Source organism: Mobula hypostoma, chromosome 5 (assembly GCF_963921235.1).
Source record: "Mobula hypostoma chromosome 5, sMobHyp1.1, whole genome shotgun sequence".
NCBI lineage: Eukaryota > Metazoa > Chordata > Chondrichthyes > Myliobatiformes > Myliobatidae > Mobula > Mobula hypostoma.
The window spans coordinates 113,139,430-113,155,727 of record NC_086101.1 but is presented as its reverse complement, the minus strand read 5'-3'; the positions used below and the strand labels follow the sequence as shown (position 1 = coordinate 113,155,727).

At 44.1% G+C, this 16,298-nt stretch overlaps 1 protein-coding gene across 3 annotated transcripts in view; it reads left to right on the top strand.

Annotated features, from left to right (window-relative positions):
* Positions 1-4,596, top strand: part of LOC134346928 (uncharacterized) — a 33,055-nt gene extending 28,459 nt beyond the window's left edge. Inside the window, exon 4 of one of the 3 annotated variants that reach the window (XM_063048795.1) lies at positions 3,889-4,596. In XM_063048795.1, the coding sequence (XP_062904865.1) occupies positions 3,889-4,326 (438 nt within the window). In that variant the 3' untranslated portion in view covers positions 4,327-4,596. The remainder of the gene's footprint in view (positions 1-3,888) is intronic. The other 2 variants (XM_063048796.1, XM_063048797.1) reach the window with 2 other exon arrangements.
* The last annotated feature ends 11,702 nt before the right edge of the window (positions 4,597-16,298 follow it).

The following is a 16,298-nucleotide window of genomic DNA, read 5'->3' as shown; positions in this document are numbered from 1 at the left end:
TCTTATGATCTAATTGTCCTTGTGGGTAGTTTTCTCCCAGTTTGGTTGACATAATATTTGATGAGGTCCCCGCATTGGATTTTGTAGAATACATTGGTCTTGTCTAACAGAAAACTATCTACAAGGATCCATGAACATCAACTGGCTGTAAGGCGGCATGACCAATTCTCCCTCATCTCTACCCATGAAGATCGGGAGGGTCTGTGCACCAATGAACATCATGGTGCAGGCGGCATGCAAGAGAATTCCTGAAAGCATGGTTTTCCGTGACCAATTCTGTAGACAAACATGTTGACCTCGATACTATTTATGAGCTGATGTGGGCAAAATCCCAGACCACAATGCACAGAGATCGCCACACAGTCAATCAGTGATAAGATTTTCCTCCCCACATCACAACTGCGTTTCTGAAATGATGTCCAATCAGCTGATTGAAAAGTATATAAAGGCGAAGCACCTGGGGGACACATTGCAATCAACAATGCACTGACGGTGTCTCTTTGCATGGCGATGAAATGTTTGCAAGTAAATTGCCAAGATCAGAGAACAACTCAACCCAGCTATCAACCACCCAAGCTATACATTTTCTGAATTATTTCCACTAACTTGTTTCCTTTCTTTATGGTCGACACAAATTATTTTTGGAACATTAACTCTATTTCTCTCTTTCCACAGATGCTCAACTTGCCGACCGTTTCACTGTATTTTCTGTTTATAGAGTTAAAGTGTCATTCAGCATGACACAGCCCCCTCAGCCTAACTTGTTCACACCAACCAGGGTCAACACTAGCACATTTTGCCTGTGTTTCACCATATCCCTCTGAACCATTCTATGACCAATTAATCTAGTAACCGATATCTCTTTGGACTGTGGAAACCCACGTGGTCATGGGAAGAATGTACAAACTCCTTACAGGCAGCAGCAGGAAGTGAACCTGGGTCGCCTGTACCATAAAGCATCGTGCTAACCTCTGTGCTACCAAGCGGCCTGTTAAATGGCATTATTGTACTTGCCTTAACCAAAAAAAAAGACAATGGCTGCTGATTTTAGCCTCTAGCCTCGTATTTTTATTGATCAAAAGCAATTTAAGTTCAGGGAGGTTACGATGCAACTGTACAGGGTACTGGTGAGGCTGCAGCTGGAGTACTGCATGCAGTTCTGGTCTCCTTACTTGAGGAAAGATAGACTGGTTTTGGAGACAGTGCAAAGGAGGTTTAGCAGGTTGATTCTGGAGATGGAGGGGATTAGCCTATGAGGAGAGATTGAGTTGCCTGGTACTATACTCACTGGAATTCAGAAGAATGAAAGGGAGTCTTATAGAAACAAATAAAATTATGAAAGGGACGGATACGATAGAGGCAGGAAAGTTCAGAAGTTCTAAGATCAAAGTAAATTTTATTATCAAAGTACATATATGTCACCACATATAACCCTGAGATTCACTTTCCTGTGGGCTTACTCAACAAATCTATAGAATACTGACTATACCAGGTTCAATGAAAGACCGCTCAACTAGGGCATTCAACCAGTGTGCAGAAGACAACAAACCATGCAAATGCAAATAAATGAATAGCAATAAATAATGAGAACATGAGATGAAGGGTCCTTGAGAGTGAGTCCATTGTAGGAACATTTCAAAGATGGGGCAAGTGAAGTTGAGTGCAGTTATCCCCACTTGTTCAAGAGCTTGAAGGTTGAGGAGTAGTAACTGTTCTGGAACCTGATGGTGTGAGCCCTGAAGATCTTGTACCTCCTACCTGATGGCAGCAGTGAGAAGAGCATGACCTGGGTGGTGAGGCCCCTGGTGATTGATGCTGCTTTCCTATGACAGTGTTCCACATAGATGTACTCAATAGATGGGAGGGCTTTACCCTTGATGTACTGGACCACAACTTTTGATAGGATTTTCTGTGCATAGGATTGGTGTTTCCATACCAGGCTGTGATGCATCCCTTCACTACACATTTATAGAAGTTGTTTTCACTGGTAGGTGAGACTATACTATGGGACATATCCTCAAGGCTTAGGGGAGTAGATTTAGGATGGAGACTACAGGTTGTAGACTCATCTAGCTCCATCGTGGCCTCTAATCTCCCAATGTCGAGGACACCTTTGAAAGCAGTGCCTCAAAAAGGCAGCATCCATCACTAAAGACATGAACCTCCCAGGACGTGTCCTTCTCTCATTATTACCACCAGCGAGGAGGTACAGGAGCCTGAAGACCCAAACTCAATGTTTTAGGAACAGCTTCTCCCACTCCAATGTCAGATTTCTGAATATTCTCATGAATACTGCTTCACTATTTTGCTCTACTTTTACACTTAAAAACATCTTATTATAACTTGTAGCATCTTTTCTGTATTGCACTGTACTGATACCTAAAAACAACAAAGTTCACAACATATGTCAGTGAGAATAAACCAGATTTCGATGAGGAAATATCTATTGGTTTCAACCCATTGGAGATATTTCCTTTACTTTATTCATCCCACCTGCCGAGAGGTAATGTAGGACCCTGGTCAGACCCCGCTTGGAGTACTGTGCTCAATTCTGGTCGCCTCACTACAGAAAGGACGTGGAAACCATAGAAAGGGTGCAGAGGAAATTTACAAGGATGTTGCCTGGATTGGGAGCGTGCCTTATGGAATGGGTTGAGTGAACTCGGCCTTTTTTCCTTGGAGCGACGGAGGATGAGAAGTGACCTGATAGAGGTGTATAAGATGATGAGAGGCATTGATTGTGTGGATAGTCAGAGGCTTTTTCCCAGGTCTGAAATGGCTAGCACGAGAGGACATGGTTTTAAGGTGCGTGGAAGTAGGTGCAGAGGAGATGTCAGGGGTAAGTTCTTTATGCAGAGAGTGGTGAGTGCATGAAATGGGCTGCTGGTGACAGTGGTGGAGGTGGATATGATAGGGTCTTTTAGGAGACTCTTGGATAGGTACATGGAGCTCAGAAAAGTAGAGGGCTATGGGTAACCCTAGGTAATTTCTCAGGTAAGGACCTGTTTGGCACAGCTTTGTGGGTCGAAGGGCCTGTATTGTGCTGTAGGTTTTCTATGTTTCTATCCACAAAGCAGAAAAAGACCCAAAGAACGAATGACAGAAAAGTGTTAGAACCCCTCCCTCTTTTCATGCAGCAAAGCATCAATGCTCCCCGCTTATTCCAGCAGAAAGTATCAGCCCCTCTCCACCACCACCCACCAAGCAAGCAACAGCAAAGTCCCAAAGAGACCATCATTTAGAGTCCATCAAAAACCAGTGTTCACCCCAACAGTTTGATATCCCTCACTAATGGGGGAGGGAGAGGTATCGCTCCTGCCACAGAGAGGGGAGTCCAACAGCTCGCTGTTTTGATGTTACAATCTGTACATTACATCTCTCACTTTATTGTTATATAATTCTTTATAATTGTTGAATGATGTTGTTTTAACACCAACACACCACGGCAGATTCCTAATACCATTCCAATAGATGGTGAATAAAATTGATTCTCGATCTTTGAACTGCTTTTCCCAGAGAATAGTGAATATGTGGAATTCTCTGCCCAGAGAGGGAGTGGAAGGTTCCTCGTTAAACATACTTAAGATGCAGTTAGTTAGGTTTTTGTATAACAGGGGAATGGATGGTTATGGGAAAAGGCATGTAGATGGCCAGATCAGCCATTGGGGTTCTAACGTTTTTCTGTCATTCATTCTTTGGGTTTTTTCTTTTTCATGGATGTCTGTGAAGAGTAAGAATTTCAGGTTGTATACTCTATACATTTTCTGACGTTAAAATGGAGCCATTGAACCATCTTATTGAATGGTGGAGCAGGCTTGATGGGCCAAATGGCCGACTCTTGCTCCTAGATCTTATGTTCTTATACAACATCACCTCTTGCTCTCACAGTGCCCGGGCTGCAAATCTCTACTGCAGAGGCTGGACCTGAAAAACCTCTGCATGGAGTGTCCAGTCTGCTCGGAGACCAAGGGGGAGACTTTCCAGTTCTGCTGGGCTTGCCTGAGGAAGTGGAAGGGAGGCTCGCCGCAAGGGGACAACTGCGCAGATGAATTTTGCCACGTTGTGGCCCTGCTCCAGTGCTGTGAGGAGATCGTGAACCCCGCCCTGACAGTGAATGGCTGCCCCTCCATTCGGGCCTGCCCACAATGCAAGGCCCTGGTAGCACACAGCGGCGGCTGCAAGTACGTCACCTGCAGAAACTGCGCCAACCGCTTCTGCTTCCGCTGCCTTGACAGCTTCAGTGCCTGCTACAACGCCCAGCCCAGCTGGTACCACCGGGCAAAGTGTAACAAGCCCAAGGCAGCAAGGCAGATGTTTGCTTCATAGTCAGGTGCATCTCCCCTCCCCATCCACTGAACCCTTCTCAGCACCCCCCTCACCACCGGCTCTTCCTTCCCATGTCTCCTGTAACCTGAAGTCCTGCAGACCTCATGGTGGGCAGTGGGGGCACCATGAGCAGGTGAGGGTGGTGTGCTGGGGAGGGGATTAACACTGATGGGGGTGGGAGAGGGGTGAAGAGGTACTGGTGGAGGCTGGGACTTGGCTAGTGTGAGATTGGACTGATGGGTAACTGGTACGGTTGGGGTGATGACCTGGGTAGGGGTGAAGAGTCAGGGAGGGATGATGAGTTGGAGAAGAGTGATGAGTTGGGAAGAGGTGTGGGTCGGGGAGGGGTGAGCAGTCAGAGAGGGGTGATGAGTTTGGGAGAGGTGAGGAGTTGGGGAGGGATGAAGAGTCTGGGAGGGGTGAGGAATTGGAGAGATGAGGAGTCAGGGAGGGAAGAGGATGTACTGACAAGGGTTACAAGGAGAACGCATGACAATGGACTTAAGAGGGAAAATAAATCAGCCATGATTGAATTGTGGAGCAGACTCAATGGCTTGAATGGCCTAATTCTGTCTTATAGAAACAAAGAAACATAGAAAATAGGTGCAGGAGTAGGCCATTCGGCCCTTCGAGCCTGCACCGCCATTTATTATGATCATGGCTGATCATCCAACTCAGAACCCCGCCCCAGCCTTCCCTCCATAGCCCCTGACCCCCGTAGCCACAAGGGCCATATCTAACTCCCTCTTAAATATAGCCAATGAACTGGCCTCAACTGTTTCCTGTGGCAGAGAATTCCACAGATTCACCACTCTCTGTGTGAAGAAGTTTTTCCTAATCTCGGTCCTAAAAGGCTTCCCCTCTATCCTCAAACTGTGACCCCTAGTTCTGGACTTCCCCAACATCGGGAACAATCTTCCTGCATCTAGCCTGTCCAATCCCTTTAGGATTTTATACGTTTCAATCAGATCCCCCCTCAATCTTCTAAATTCCAACGAGTACAAGCCCAGTTCATCCAGTCTTTCTTCATATGAAAGTCCTGCCATCCCAGGCATCAATCTGGTGAACCTTCTTTGTACTCCCTCTATGGCAAGGATGTCTTTCCTCAGATTAGGGGACCAAAACTGCACACAATACTCCAGGTGTGGTCTCACCAAGGCCTTGTACAACTGCAGTAGTACCTCCCTGCTCCTGTACTCGAATCCTCTCGCTATAAATGCCAGCATACCATTCGCCTTTTTCACCGCCTGCTGTACCTGCATGCCCACTTTCAATGACTGGTGCATAATGACACCCAGGTCTCGTTGCACCTCCCCTTTTCCTAATCGGCCGCCATTCAGATAATAATCTGTTTTCCTATTTTTGCCACCAAAGTGGATAACTTCACATTTATCCACATTAAATTGCATCTGCCATGAATTTGCCCACTCACCCAACCTATCCAAGTCACCCTGCATCCTCTCAGCATCCTCCTCACCGCTAACACTGCCACCCAGCTTTGTGTCATCCGCAAACTTGGAGATGCTGCATTTAATTCCCTCATCCAAGTCATTAATATATATTGTAAACAACTGGGGTCCCAGCACTGAGCCTTGCGGTACCCCACTAGTCACCGCCTGCCATTCTGAAAAGGTCCCGTTTATTCCCACTCTTTGCTTCCTGTCTGCTAACCAATTCTCCACCCACACCAATACCTTACCCCCAATACCGTGTGCTTTAAGTTTGCACACTAATCTCCTGTGTGGGACCTTGTCAAAAGCCTTTTGAAAATCCAAATATACCACATCCACTGGTTCTCCCCTATCCACTCTACTAATTACATCCTCAAAAAATTCTATGAGATTCGTCAGACATGATTTTCCTTTCACAAATCCATGCTGACTTTGTCCGATGATTTCACCGCTTTCCAAATGTGCTGTTATCACATCTTTGATAACTGACTCCAGCAGTTTCTCCACCACCGACGTTAGGCTAACCGGTCTATAATTCCCCGGTTTCTCTCTCCCTCCTTTTTTAAAAAGTGGGGTTACATTAGCCACCCTCCAATCCAATATGGTGATGAGGGGTGGGGTTTTGGTTAGTGCGAGGGTGGTGGGGGTGTGTGGAAATCGGAAACTCAAATGTGCCAGTTGCAAAAACAGGCACAGCCAGAAGAGCAGGTCTGAGAGTGGGAGTCCCACAGTGACCACCCAGAGCTTCTCCTCCCATCTACAAGGCACCATCAGTAGTGGAACACTACAAGGAACACTCTCCACTTGCCCGAAGCTCTGCGACTCCTAACAGCACTGAGGAAAACTTGGTGCTGTCTGGGTGAGGAAGCCCACTCAATTTGCAGTGGTCAATTCCTATCCAGGCTGTGCCTACAGCACTTGGGAAACCCAAGGTGTCCTGCTCCTTCATGGTCAATGGGTCTAAATCCTCAATCGTCTTCCTCAAAGGCAGTTGTGGACATATGTTGGTGCTGGAATGTGAGGCAGCACTTGCGGCTGTCCCCAGCACATCCTTACACTGTGTTGGTTATTAACGCAAATGACACAGCAATGTACATGTGATAAATAAAGAACAGGAACCTGAAACGCAAGATCTGCTGCAGGTCGCTCTTCTTTGATCACCTGGCTTCAAACCTCCACTTGACAAATTTTCCATCAGGACTTTGCACTGTAATACAGTGATATATTTGTGATTAGTGGAACACCTACTGTGTTGCTTGTGGTGGGTGCAGAGTATTCACAATAAACCAATAAGTCATGCCTCCAAGAGGACCACACCTTGTCGTAGGGTTTGGAGCTTATGTGCTTCAACGACCCAGAGAGCGATGTTGGGTGGAGTCAGGGCTTTATTCTTTGGCTCTTTGTACGGTCACCCATTCTGAACAGGTGAAAGAGTAGAGGACAGACTAAGAGTGGTCAACCGGTCCTCCAGGTTTGGGGGGGGTGGGGTTCAGCTCTGGGCTAACGGCCCTGACTGGTAAAACAAAATTGTTCTGGAAACAGCAATGAAGAATCCTTCTACATCTGAGTGTGACGGTATTCCTGAGTTGCATGACTGACAGTAGAGAAAACTGAGAAGGAAGCCCTGAACACCGCCAGAGATGGAGGAGCTTCATTGCTGCCCTAAACACCAGTCTGGGAGGGATGAGGAGTCAGAGAGGGGTGAGGGAAAACTGTCAAAGGTTACAGGGAGAAGGCAGGACAATGGACTTGAGAGTGAAAATAAATCAGCCATGATTGAATAGTGGAGCAGACTCAATGGGCTGAATGACCTAATTCTGTCTTATGGTGATGACAGGATAAAATGACAAGAGGAAAGAATTCATGTTATGAGAGTCACTTGGGAAGTGTATATTACAGTTGTGCTTATACACATGTAAAAATAGGATTTTTCTCCTCATTAGTATTAGCTGTCAGTCAGTGAGGCCCTCTTGCACCACATCAAATAGATTCTTGGTTCCTGGAATTCCAGTAACCTAAAAGTTAAGCCAACAACCCTGGTGCAGTATTGAAGGAGTGGTGGTGGGGAGGAGGTAGTGGGTACAGAACCACCTCCCTGTTTAACAACAGAGTGTTATGTTTTGTAACTTCAAAATATTACAGAGGACTGAAACACTTGAGCATATAGACATTAAGAAAGAGGATGTGCTGGAGCTTTTGAAAAACATTAAGTTAGATAAGTCGCTGGGTCCAGATGAGATACATCCCAGGCTACAGTGGGAAGTGAGGGAGGAGATTTCTGAGCCTGTGGTGATGACCTTTCCATCATCATCATCATTAGGGACGGGAGAAGTACCGGAGGATTGGAGGGTTGCAGATGTTGTCCCTTGTTCAACAATGGGAGTAGAGATAGCCCAAGAAATTATAGACCAGTGACTCTTACTTCAGTGGTGGGCAAGTTGTTGGAGAAGATCCTGAGAGGCATGATTTATGAGCATTTAGAGAGACATAATCTGATTAGGGTTAGTTAGCATGGCTTTGTCAAATGCCTTACGAGCCTGATTGAATTCTCTGAGGATGCAACAAAACACATTGATGAAGGTAGAGCAGTGGATGTAGTGTATATGGATTTCAGTAAGGCATTGGATAAGGTTCCCCGTGCAAGGCTCATTCAGGGAGTATTGAGCCATGGGATACAAGAAGACCTTGCTTTGTGGATCCAGAATTTGCTTGCCCGCTGAAGGCAAAGGGTCATTGTAGATAGGTCATATTCTGCATGGAGGTCGGTGACCGGTGGTGTTCTGAAAGAATCTGTTCTGGAACCCTTCCTCTTTGTGATTTTTATAAATGACCTGGATGAGGAAGTAGAAAGGAGGGTTAGTAAGTTTGCTGATGACACAAAAGTTGGGGGTGTTGTGGATAGTCTGGAGGACTGTCAGAGGTTACAGCGTGACATCGATAGGATGTAGAACTAGACTGAGAAATGGCAAATGGAGTTCAACTGAGGTAAGTGCGAAGTGGTTCATTTTGGTAGGTCAAATTTGAAGACAGAATATAATATTAATGGCAGTGTGGAGGATCAGAGAGATCTTGGGGTCCGTGTCCGTAGGACACTCAAAGCTGCTGTGCAGGTTGACAGTGCTGTTAAGAAGGTGTATGGTGTGTTGGCCTTCATTAACCGTGGGATTGAGTTCAAGAGCCGTGAGGTGATGTTATAGCTATATAAGACCTTAATAAGGCCTCACTTGGAGCACTGTGTTCAGTTCTAGTCACTTCACTACAGGAACGATGTGGATACTATAGACAGAGTGCAGAAGAGATTTACAAGGGTGTTGCCTGGATTGGAGAGCGTGCCTTATAAAAACTTTGCCTTTTTTCCTTGGAGCAGTGGAGGATGAGAGGTGACCTGATAGAGGTGTATAAGATAATGAAAGGCATTGATCATGTGGATAGCCAGAGGCTTTTTCCCAGGGCTGAAATAACTAACAGGAGGGGGCATAGTTTTAAGGTGCTTGGAAGTAGGTACAAGGGGGATGTCAGAGGTAAGTTTTTCACACAGAGTAGGGAAATTCTAGGCAATTTCTAGAAAGTTTTATGGTCGGCACAATATTGTGGGTCGAAAGGTCTGTAATGTGCTGTAAATTTCTATGTTCGATGTTTTAAACTAATTCAAAGGAAGACATGGGAGTCTGAAATGAGAGTCTAACTTCAGGTTTACTTTAAGTGAGGCGCGCACATACCACAATCTCAGGATCTGGGGTTTCCTCTGTGATGGTTGTGGGAGTTGACTCTGAGACTGCAGGAAGTGGTTCTGACAGAGGTGGCCACTTTTCTTCTTCTTTTTCCTTCTAGTTTATGCACCTTGATTTTGGGAAGGTGCATTTAGTTCACTGGAGTATTCTCTTATTAATCCTTCTATAGCTTCCTTTACAATTAGAACTCCCTTCTTGGTTCCCTCATCCATAATAACAGCTGTCGAATCCTCTGTTTTCATATCTCCATCGACTCCTTTCTTTTTGGCCTTCTATTCATCCAGCTGAGCTTTGGTCTTTGCATCTAACTTTACAAGCAGCATGTTCTCTCCCACCTGAAGTTCATGCAATAGCCTTGATGCACGCAGAGTAGATTTTGGTTCTTTATACTCACAAGAGCCAAATGCTTGCAACTTTCCTGAAGCTCCTGGGACTTATTTCACATTTCACAAATAACTGTCTGATTAACATATTAGAAGTTTTCTCAGGTATGTTGCCTATAAAATCTGTTGTAGTCAGACCACTGCTTTTGTCACATTCACCATTCCTCTGAGCAGTGCAGTCTTTCCTTGGCCCAATATGCTTTTCAACCAGATGCACCAACTTCTCTTTGTCCTCATTTGGGCAATGGTTCATGGCGTTTGGCATCGAGACAGTTGTGGCATCATCTAGTACCATTCATAATTCGCTTTCAGTTGGCTTCATTGCAGGGGACAATTTGGGGTAACTTATTTTTTATTCTTTCTACTTCTCTTCCAATATTTATATCTTTGCACTTGTGGTGCTACTGTGCACTGTAATTTCCTTTGGATTAATAAATATCTATCTATGGCATGCAAATGATGGATGGATCACCAATCAAGTTGTAGTTGTCTCAGCCAATCATGCCCCCACAATGCTGACCATTCTACTTTTACTATGTACATACAAGCTCATTTTGGCTTGTTGATTGTTGTATGTCATTGTGTTTTTTCTCTAGTATAAGTTCTCCGTTGGATACCTTCAGGCTTCAGTGTAGTATCTTTGAAATGCTATTCAAAATCTTTTTGGTTATTGTGATAGATGTAAAACTGGGATAGCTACACTGACACATGTTTTGGTCTTGTTCTATATTGGAACAGTTCTGGAAGTCAGTTTTTTCAGCAATTTCTAAAGCACTTAAAATTAATCTACAAAGTACAACCTAATAAATTAACTGTGCTTTTTGGAATAATTCCTCAAAATATTCATGGTATTTCTGTGTCTGACCAACATGTTATTGCATTTGTTACATTGATAGATAGGAGGGCCATTTTGTTGAAGTGGAAGGATGGATCAGCTTCCACTTTGTCACAATGGTTCTCTTAAGTGATGCTATGTCTTAGTTTGGAGAAAATTAGAAGTCGAACCTTTGAACCTTTATTTGATTTTGAGAAAAGATGGGGCTCATTTGCTCGTTATTATCATTTGAGCTAATTGATAGATTTTTTCCATGATCTAATTATAAATTTTTTGGTATATTTTCTTTTCTTGCTGGCGGTTTGATGTTTATTTTTAGAAGCTTTTTGTATGACACATGACTCTGGGGTTGAACACCCAATGGGGGTTTTCCCCCACTTTTTCTGCTTAGTAGGTTTTTTTTGTTATCACATTTTTTTCAATCTTTAAGATAATATCTTTTTTGAGACATTTTAAGTGTTGTTACTTCAATGTACTCGTGTTATTTCTTTTGTATAATATAACAATAAAAAGATTTGAAAAGAAAGAAAGAAAATCTTTTTGTGGAATGACTGAAACAGCTGAGCCAATGTCCAATTCCAATTTAACTAATTTGCCGGTCACTTCTCGCGTAAGCCATATTGTTAATTTTCACACTGTTAATCTCAAGGCTACACAGTCCTGTGTCACTCTCATCATTATCAGATTTTTCATCAACAGCAAATTATTGCTCTTTTTGAAACTGTAACTTGACTTTTTAGCTTTTGCTCTTCCCTGAGCAGTCCATTTACTTTAGTCTGCCCGACATTCTCCTTATATGTATCCTAATTAGTTGAATTAGTGTGGCACGTGGCCAAGTGGTTAAAGCATTGGTTTAGTGATCCAAAGGTCACTAGTTCGAGCCTCAGCTGAGGCAGTGTGTTGTGTCCTTGAGCAAGGCACTTAACCACACATTGCTCTGCGATGACACCGGTGCCAAGCTGTATGGGTCTTAATGCCCTTCCCTTGGACAACATCGTTGGCATGGAGAGGGGAGACTTGCAGCATGGGCAACTGCGGGTCTTCCATACAACCTTGCCCAGGCCTCAGTCAACATTGAAAATCGATGGACAGCCAAAGAAGAAGTTGAATTTACTGCAAGTTTCACCTTTAAAATTGGTCGGGTGTATGTGAACAACTGCCATAAGGGTAACACAATTTGTTTGGCCAGGTAGGTGTCTGTTTAGACGTTACAATTTTGTTCACACTCATTTCATTCCTGACTGCAGCTCAATTACATCTCTGCTCTTTTAAATGTAAGTTATGATTCACTCAGGAGCTATTTTTGAATGCTTTCTTTTAAGATTCCACAAACTAAACGATCTCTCAGTGCATCATCGAATCTATTACCGAACTGATAATGCTCAGACAACTTCTTCAATTCAGCCATGTGTGCTGGACTGGACTCCTCTTCCTTTGATTCCACTTATGAAACCTAAAGCATTCTGCAATCAACAATGTCTCAGTGTTACTGCATGACTTTTAAAATAGTAGCAAAGCTAATTTCTGATGGTTTGGTTGGAGCAGTTAAACCTCAAAGCAATTTATATGCCTCTTAACCAAATGAACTCAGCACTTGCTTCTCATTGGCTATTTCATTTGCTTCCAAATACTGTTCCAGTAGTTCAGTATACATGAGCTATTTACCTGTTGTGTGATCAAACTTTCCAATGTAGCCAGCCATCTCTGATTTTTAATAATTATTATCACCAATACTCACTCTTCCACCAGAGAAAGCAGGATCTCCCAGTGGCTACATATTTTAATTCCATGTCCCATTCCCATTCTGATATGTCTATCCACGGCCTCCTCTGCTGTCAAGATGAAGCCACACTCAGGTTGGAACAACACCTTATATTCTGTCTGGGTAGCCTCCAACCTGAAGGCATGAACATTGACTTCTCTAACTTCTGTTAATGCCCCTCCTCCCCTTCTTACCCCATACCTTATTTATTTATTTCCCCCTTTTTTTTTCTCTCTCTCTCTTATTTCTCCCTCTGTCCCTCTCACTATAACTCCTTGCCTGCTCTCCATGTTCCTCTGGGCTCCCCTCTCTCTTTCTTTCTCCCTAGGCCTCCTGTCCCATGATCCTCCCCCTTCTCCAGCCTCGTATCCCTTTTGCCAACCAGCTTTCCAGCTCTTAGCTCCATCCCTCCCCTTCCTGTCTTCCCCCATCATTTCGGATCTCCTCCTCCCCCTCCCCCTCCCCCTCCCCCTCCCCCTCCCACTTTCAAATCTCTTACAATCTCTTCTTTCAGTTAGTCCTGACCAAGGGTCTCAGCCCGAAACATCAACTGTGCTTCTTCCTATGGTTGCTGCCGGGCCTGCTGTGTTCCACCAGCATTTTGTGTGTGTGTTGCTTAAAGTTCCAGCATCTGCAGATTTTCTGGTGTTTGAAAATTGAAAGGACTAGATAGGGTGGGTGTGGAGAGGAAGTTTCCTATGGTGGAGGTATCCAGAACTAGAGGGTACAGCCTCAAAATTGAGGGGCAACCCTTTAGACCAGAGATAAGGATGAATTTTTTTAGCCACAGAGTAGTCAATCTGTGGAATGCTCTGTCATAGACTGTGGTGGAGGTTAAGTCCGTGGGTATATTTAAGGTGGAAGTTGATAGTTTCCTGATTGGTCAGGGCATCAAAGGATATGGTGAGAAGGCAGGTGTATGGGGGTGAGTGGGATCCAGGATCAGCCATGATGGGATGGCAGTGCACACTTGGTCGGCCGAATGGCTTAATTTTGCTCCCGTGTCTCTTGGTCTTATAGACATTCTGCTCATCAATATTCTTGCTTATGCAACGTCGAGGGCACCATCAATGACAGGACACCACTGTGAGGATATTACATTCTTGAAAAAAAACCTAACATATTTACCATTCACTGTGTAACTTACAGGCAGCATCTCAGAAACGCTTGCGTGATCAGTTGCACAAATTATTAACTACTGATATCACAGCAGCAAATAAAATCAAGTCCCATGCTCTCAGTTCTTGACTATTTCAAGAGCTTTGTATTGAGAATGATGAACAGTTTAAATGCATGCTGTTGCACACAGAGGTCAGGTAGCTCTCAAAAGGAATCAGCCTGAGACACTTCTATCTGCTTTTTGAAACTGTGATAAAATTATTTAGAGATCGATGTTTAATTTTGTAATCAACTTAAGAATATTAGGCACAACACTTTCATTTGTTAGAGTTATTCACAAAGTTTAATGAAATCAGTCTTCAGTTACATAGAAATGATGTAAGCCTCATCAAAGTCAAATCAATAGTCTCTACATTTCTGTCCAAGTGAAACGGGACACCTCTTTTTCCCTTATTAGGGAGAGAGACAGCCCGTGCTATGTCAGATTACCGGGTGAATGAGTAGTCTTTGGGGTACTGCAAGTACGTGTCTTTATTGATGCTTTGCTGCATGTTGAGTGCTCGGTGGAAGGTGCAGATGCTTTTGTGCTGGTGGGGGGGGGGCGTTGCTTTGCTGCTGCTTGTGTGTGTGAGGGGGGAGCTGGGGTTCTAACATTTAACTGTCATTCATTCTTCAGGGCATTCCGCTGTTTTCGTGGAAGTTGGCAAAGAAAAAGCATTTCAGGCTGTATATTATTTATATTTCTCTGACATTAAATGCACCTATTGAAACCTATTGAAGTTAACCCTGTTTAAGTGCAACACTGGCTGTTGTAAAAATTTTTTTTTTAGATTATGAGGACACTCAGTCCTCGTTTATTGTCATTTAGAAATTCATGCATGCATTAAGAAATGATACAATGTTCCTCCAGAGTGATATCGCAAAAAAAACAAGACGAACCAAAGACTAACACTGACAAGACCACATAATTATAACATATAGTTACAGCAGTGCAAAGCAATACCATAATTTGATAAAGAGCAGACCATGGGCACGGGAAAAAAAAGTCTCAAAGTTCCGATCGACTCCTGATAGTCCCCGATAGTAGGCGGCAGAAGGCAGAAACTCTCACTGCCATAAACCTCCAGGCACCGACAACTGTCGATGCATTGAAAGCACCCGACCGCAGCGGATTCTGAGTCCGTCCGAAAACTTCGAGCCTCCGACCAGCCCTTTGACACCAAGCACCATCTCTGCCGAGCGCTTTGACCCCGTCCCAGCCGCCGAGCAACAAGCAAAGCCAAGGACTCGGGGCCTTCCCCTCTGGAGATTCAGGATCACACAGTAGCAGCGGCAGTGAAAAAGGCATTTCCGAAGTTTCTTCAGATGTTCCTCCATTCTCTCACATCTGTCTCCATCAAATCAGGATTGTACACGGCATCCTACTTGACAGATTACAGATATCATTCACCGGAGTGGCCGCGCAAGCTGTGTCGTGCCGCCATCTTCTCCTCCTCCTTTCCAAGCCTCTTTGAGTTGGAAGAGAAAGATGATGAGCTTGAAGTATACTGTGCCCACCTAGGTGGGCTGCATAAAGATATGTCAGAGAGGTTGAAGACCTTCTTTCGATACAAATTCCAGATTAGGTAATAAATCCATTCCTGAACACTCGCCAATGAGGAATTAACAGGAAGGATGGAAGAAGAACTGATCTCGTACAAAATGACTTCGACCTGAAGCCAAGGTTCAGAAATCATTTCAGGTTATTCAGTTTCAGACAGAAATCTTTGAACGCCATCCCACACTGTGGAAAAAGGTCAAAGTGTTCTTTATTGCCTCTCCAACATCATATTTAGTGGAACATGGCTTACAGTTACTCAACGTCTTTCAAAGCAACAGAACAGACTGCAAAGTACTGAATGTGGGGATCTGAGACTCCTGAGTGACATTCAGCCCGATGCTGAGGAGTTGCTTTCACTGCACCAAGACCAACCATCTCATTGAAAGGTGAAAAAGCAATGAAGTAGTGACTAATTGGACTATTAATGTATGCTCTAAAATTGATAATGAAAATTGCTTTTACCGTAATCAAGTAAAGAATTAATGTTATTTATGGCTTTAAATAAATTTGAATATTTTTTGTGTTTGTTTGGGTCTGCTTTGAATTTGCAGTTCAGATTTTTTTTTTCACTGTGCATCGCAAATCAAAATTCCTTATGGTTTCTATGCAGTGGCTGGAAAGGGAGAGTGGGAGCACTGGGGATGTGGTCTGAGAGCCAGTGGGGTAGTAACCCAAAAAGTTTGGGAACCACTGATTTAGACAGAGAGTTAAATAGTGATAGGCAAAGATACAGAGCAAATGGAGGGACATTTGGTATAGATGTACAGAAAGGGTGGTATGGATAAGGCAATTCAAAGCTTCTGCACTGTACCACACTCTGTGAATCATGTTGCTCTCTGTGACAGCTTCCTCTACACAAATTGGCCATGTCCAAGATATCCTGAAGTGGGAGGGTGAAGAGCCAGAGGTCCTGGTACATATAGGTACCAATGACATAGGTAGGAAAAGGGATGAGGTCCTGAAAGAAGAATATAGGGAGCTAGGAAGGGAGTTGAGAAAAAGGACCGCAAAGGTAGTAATCTCGGGATTACTGCCTGTGCCACGCGACAGTGAGAGTAGGAATGCGATGAGGTGGAGGATAAATGCGTGGC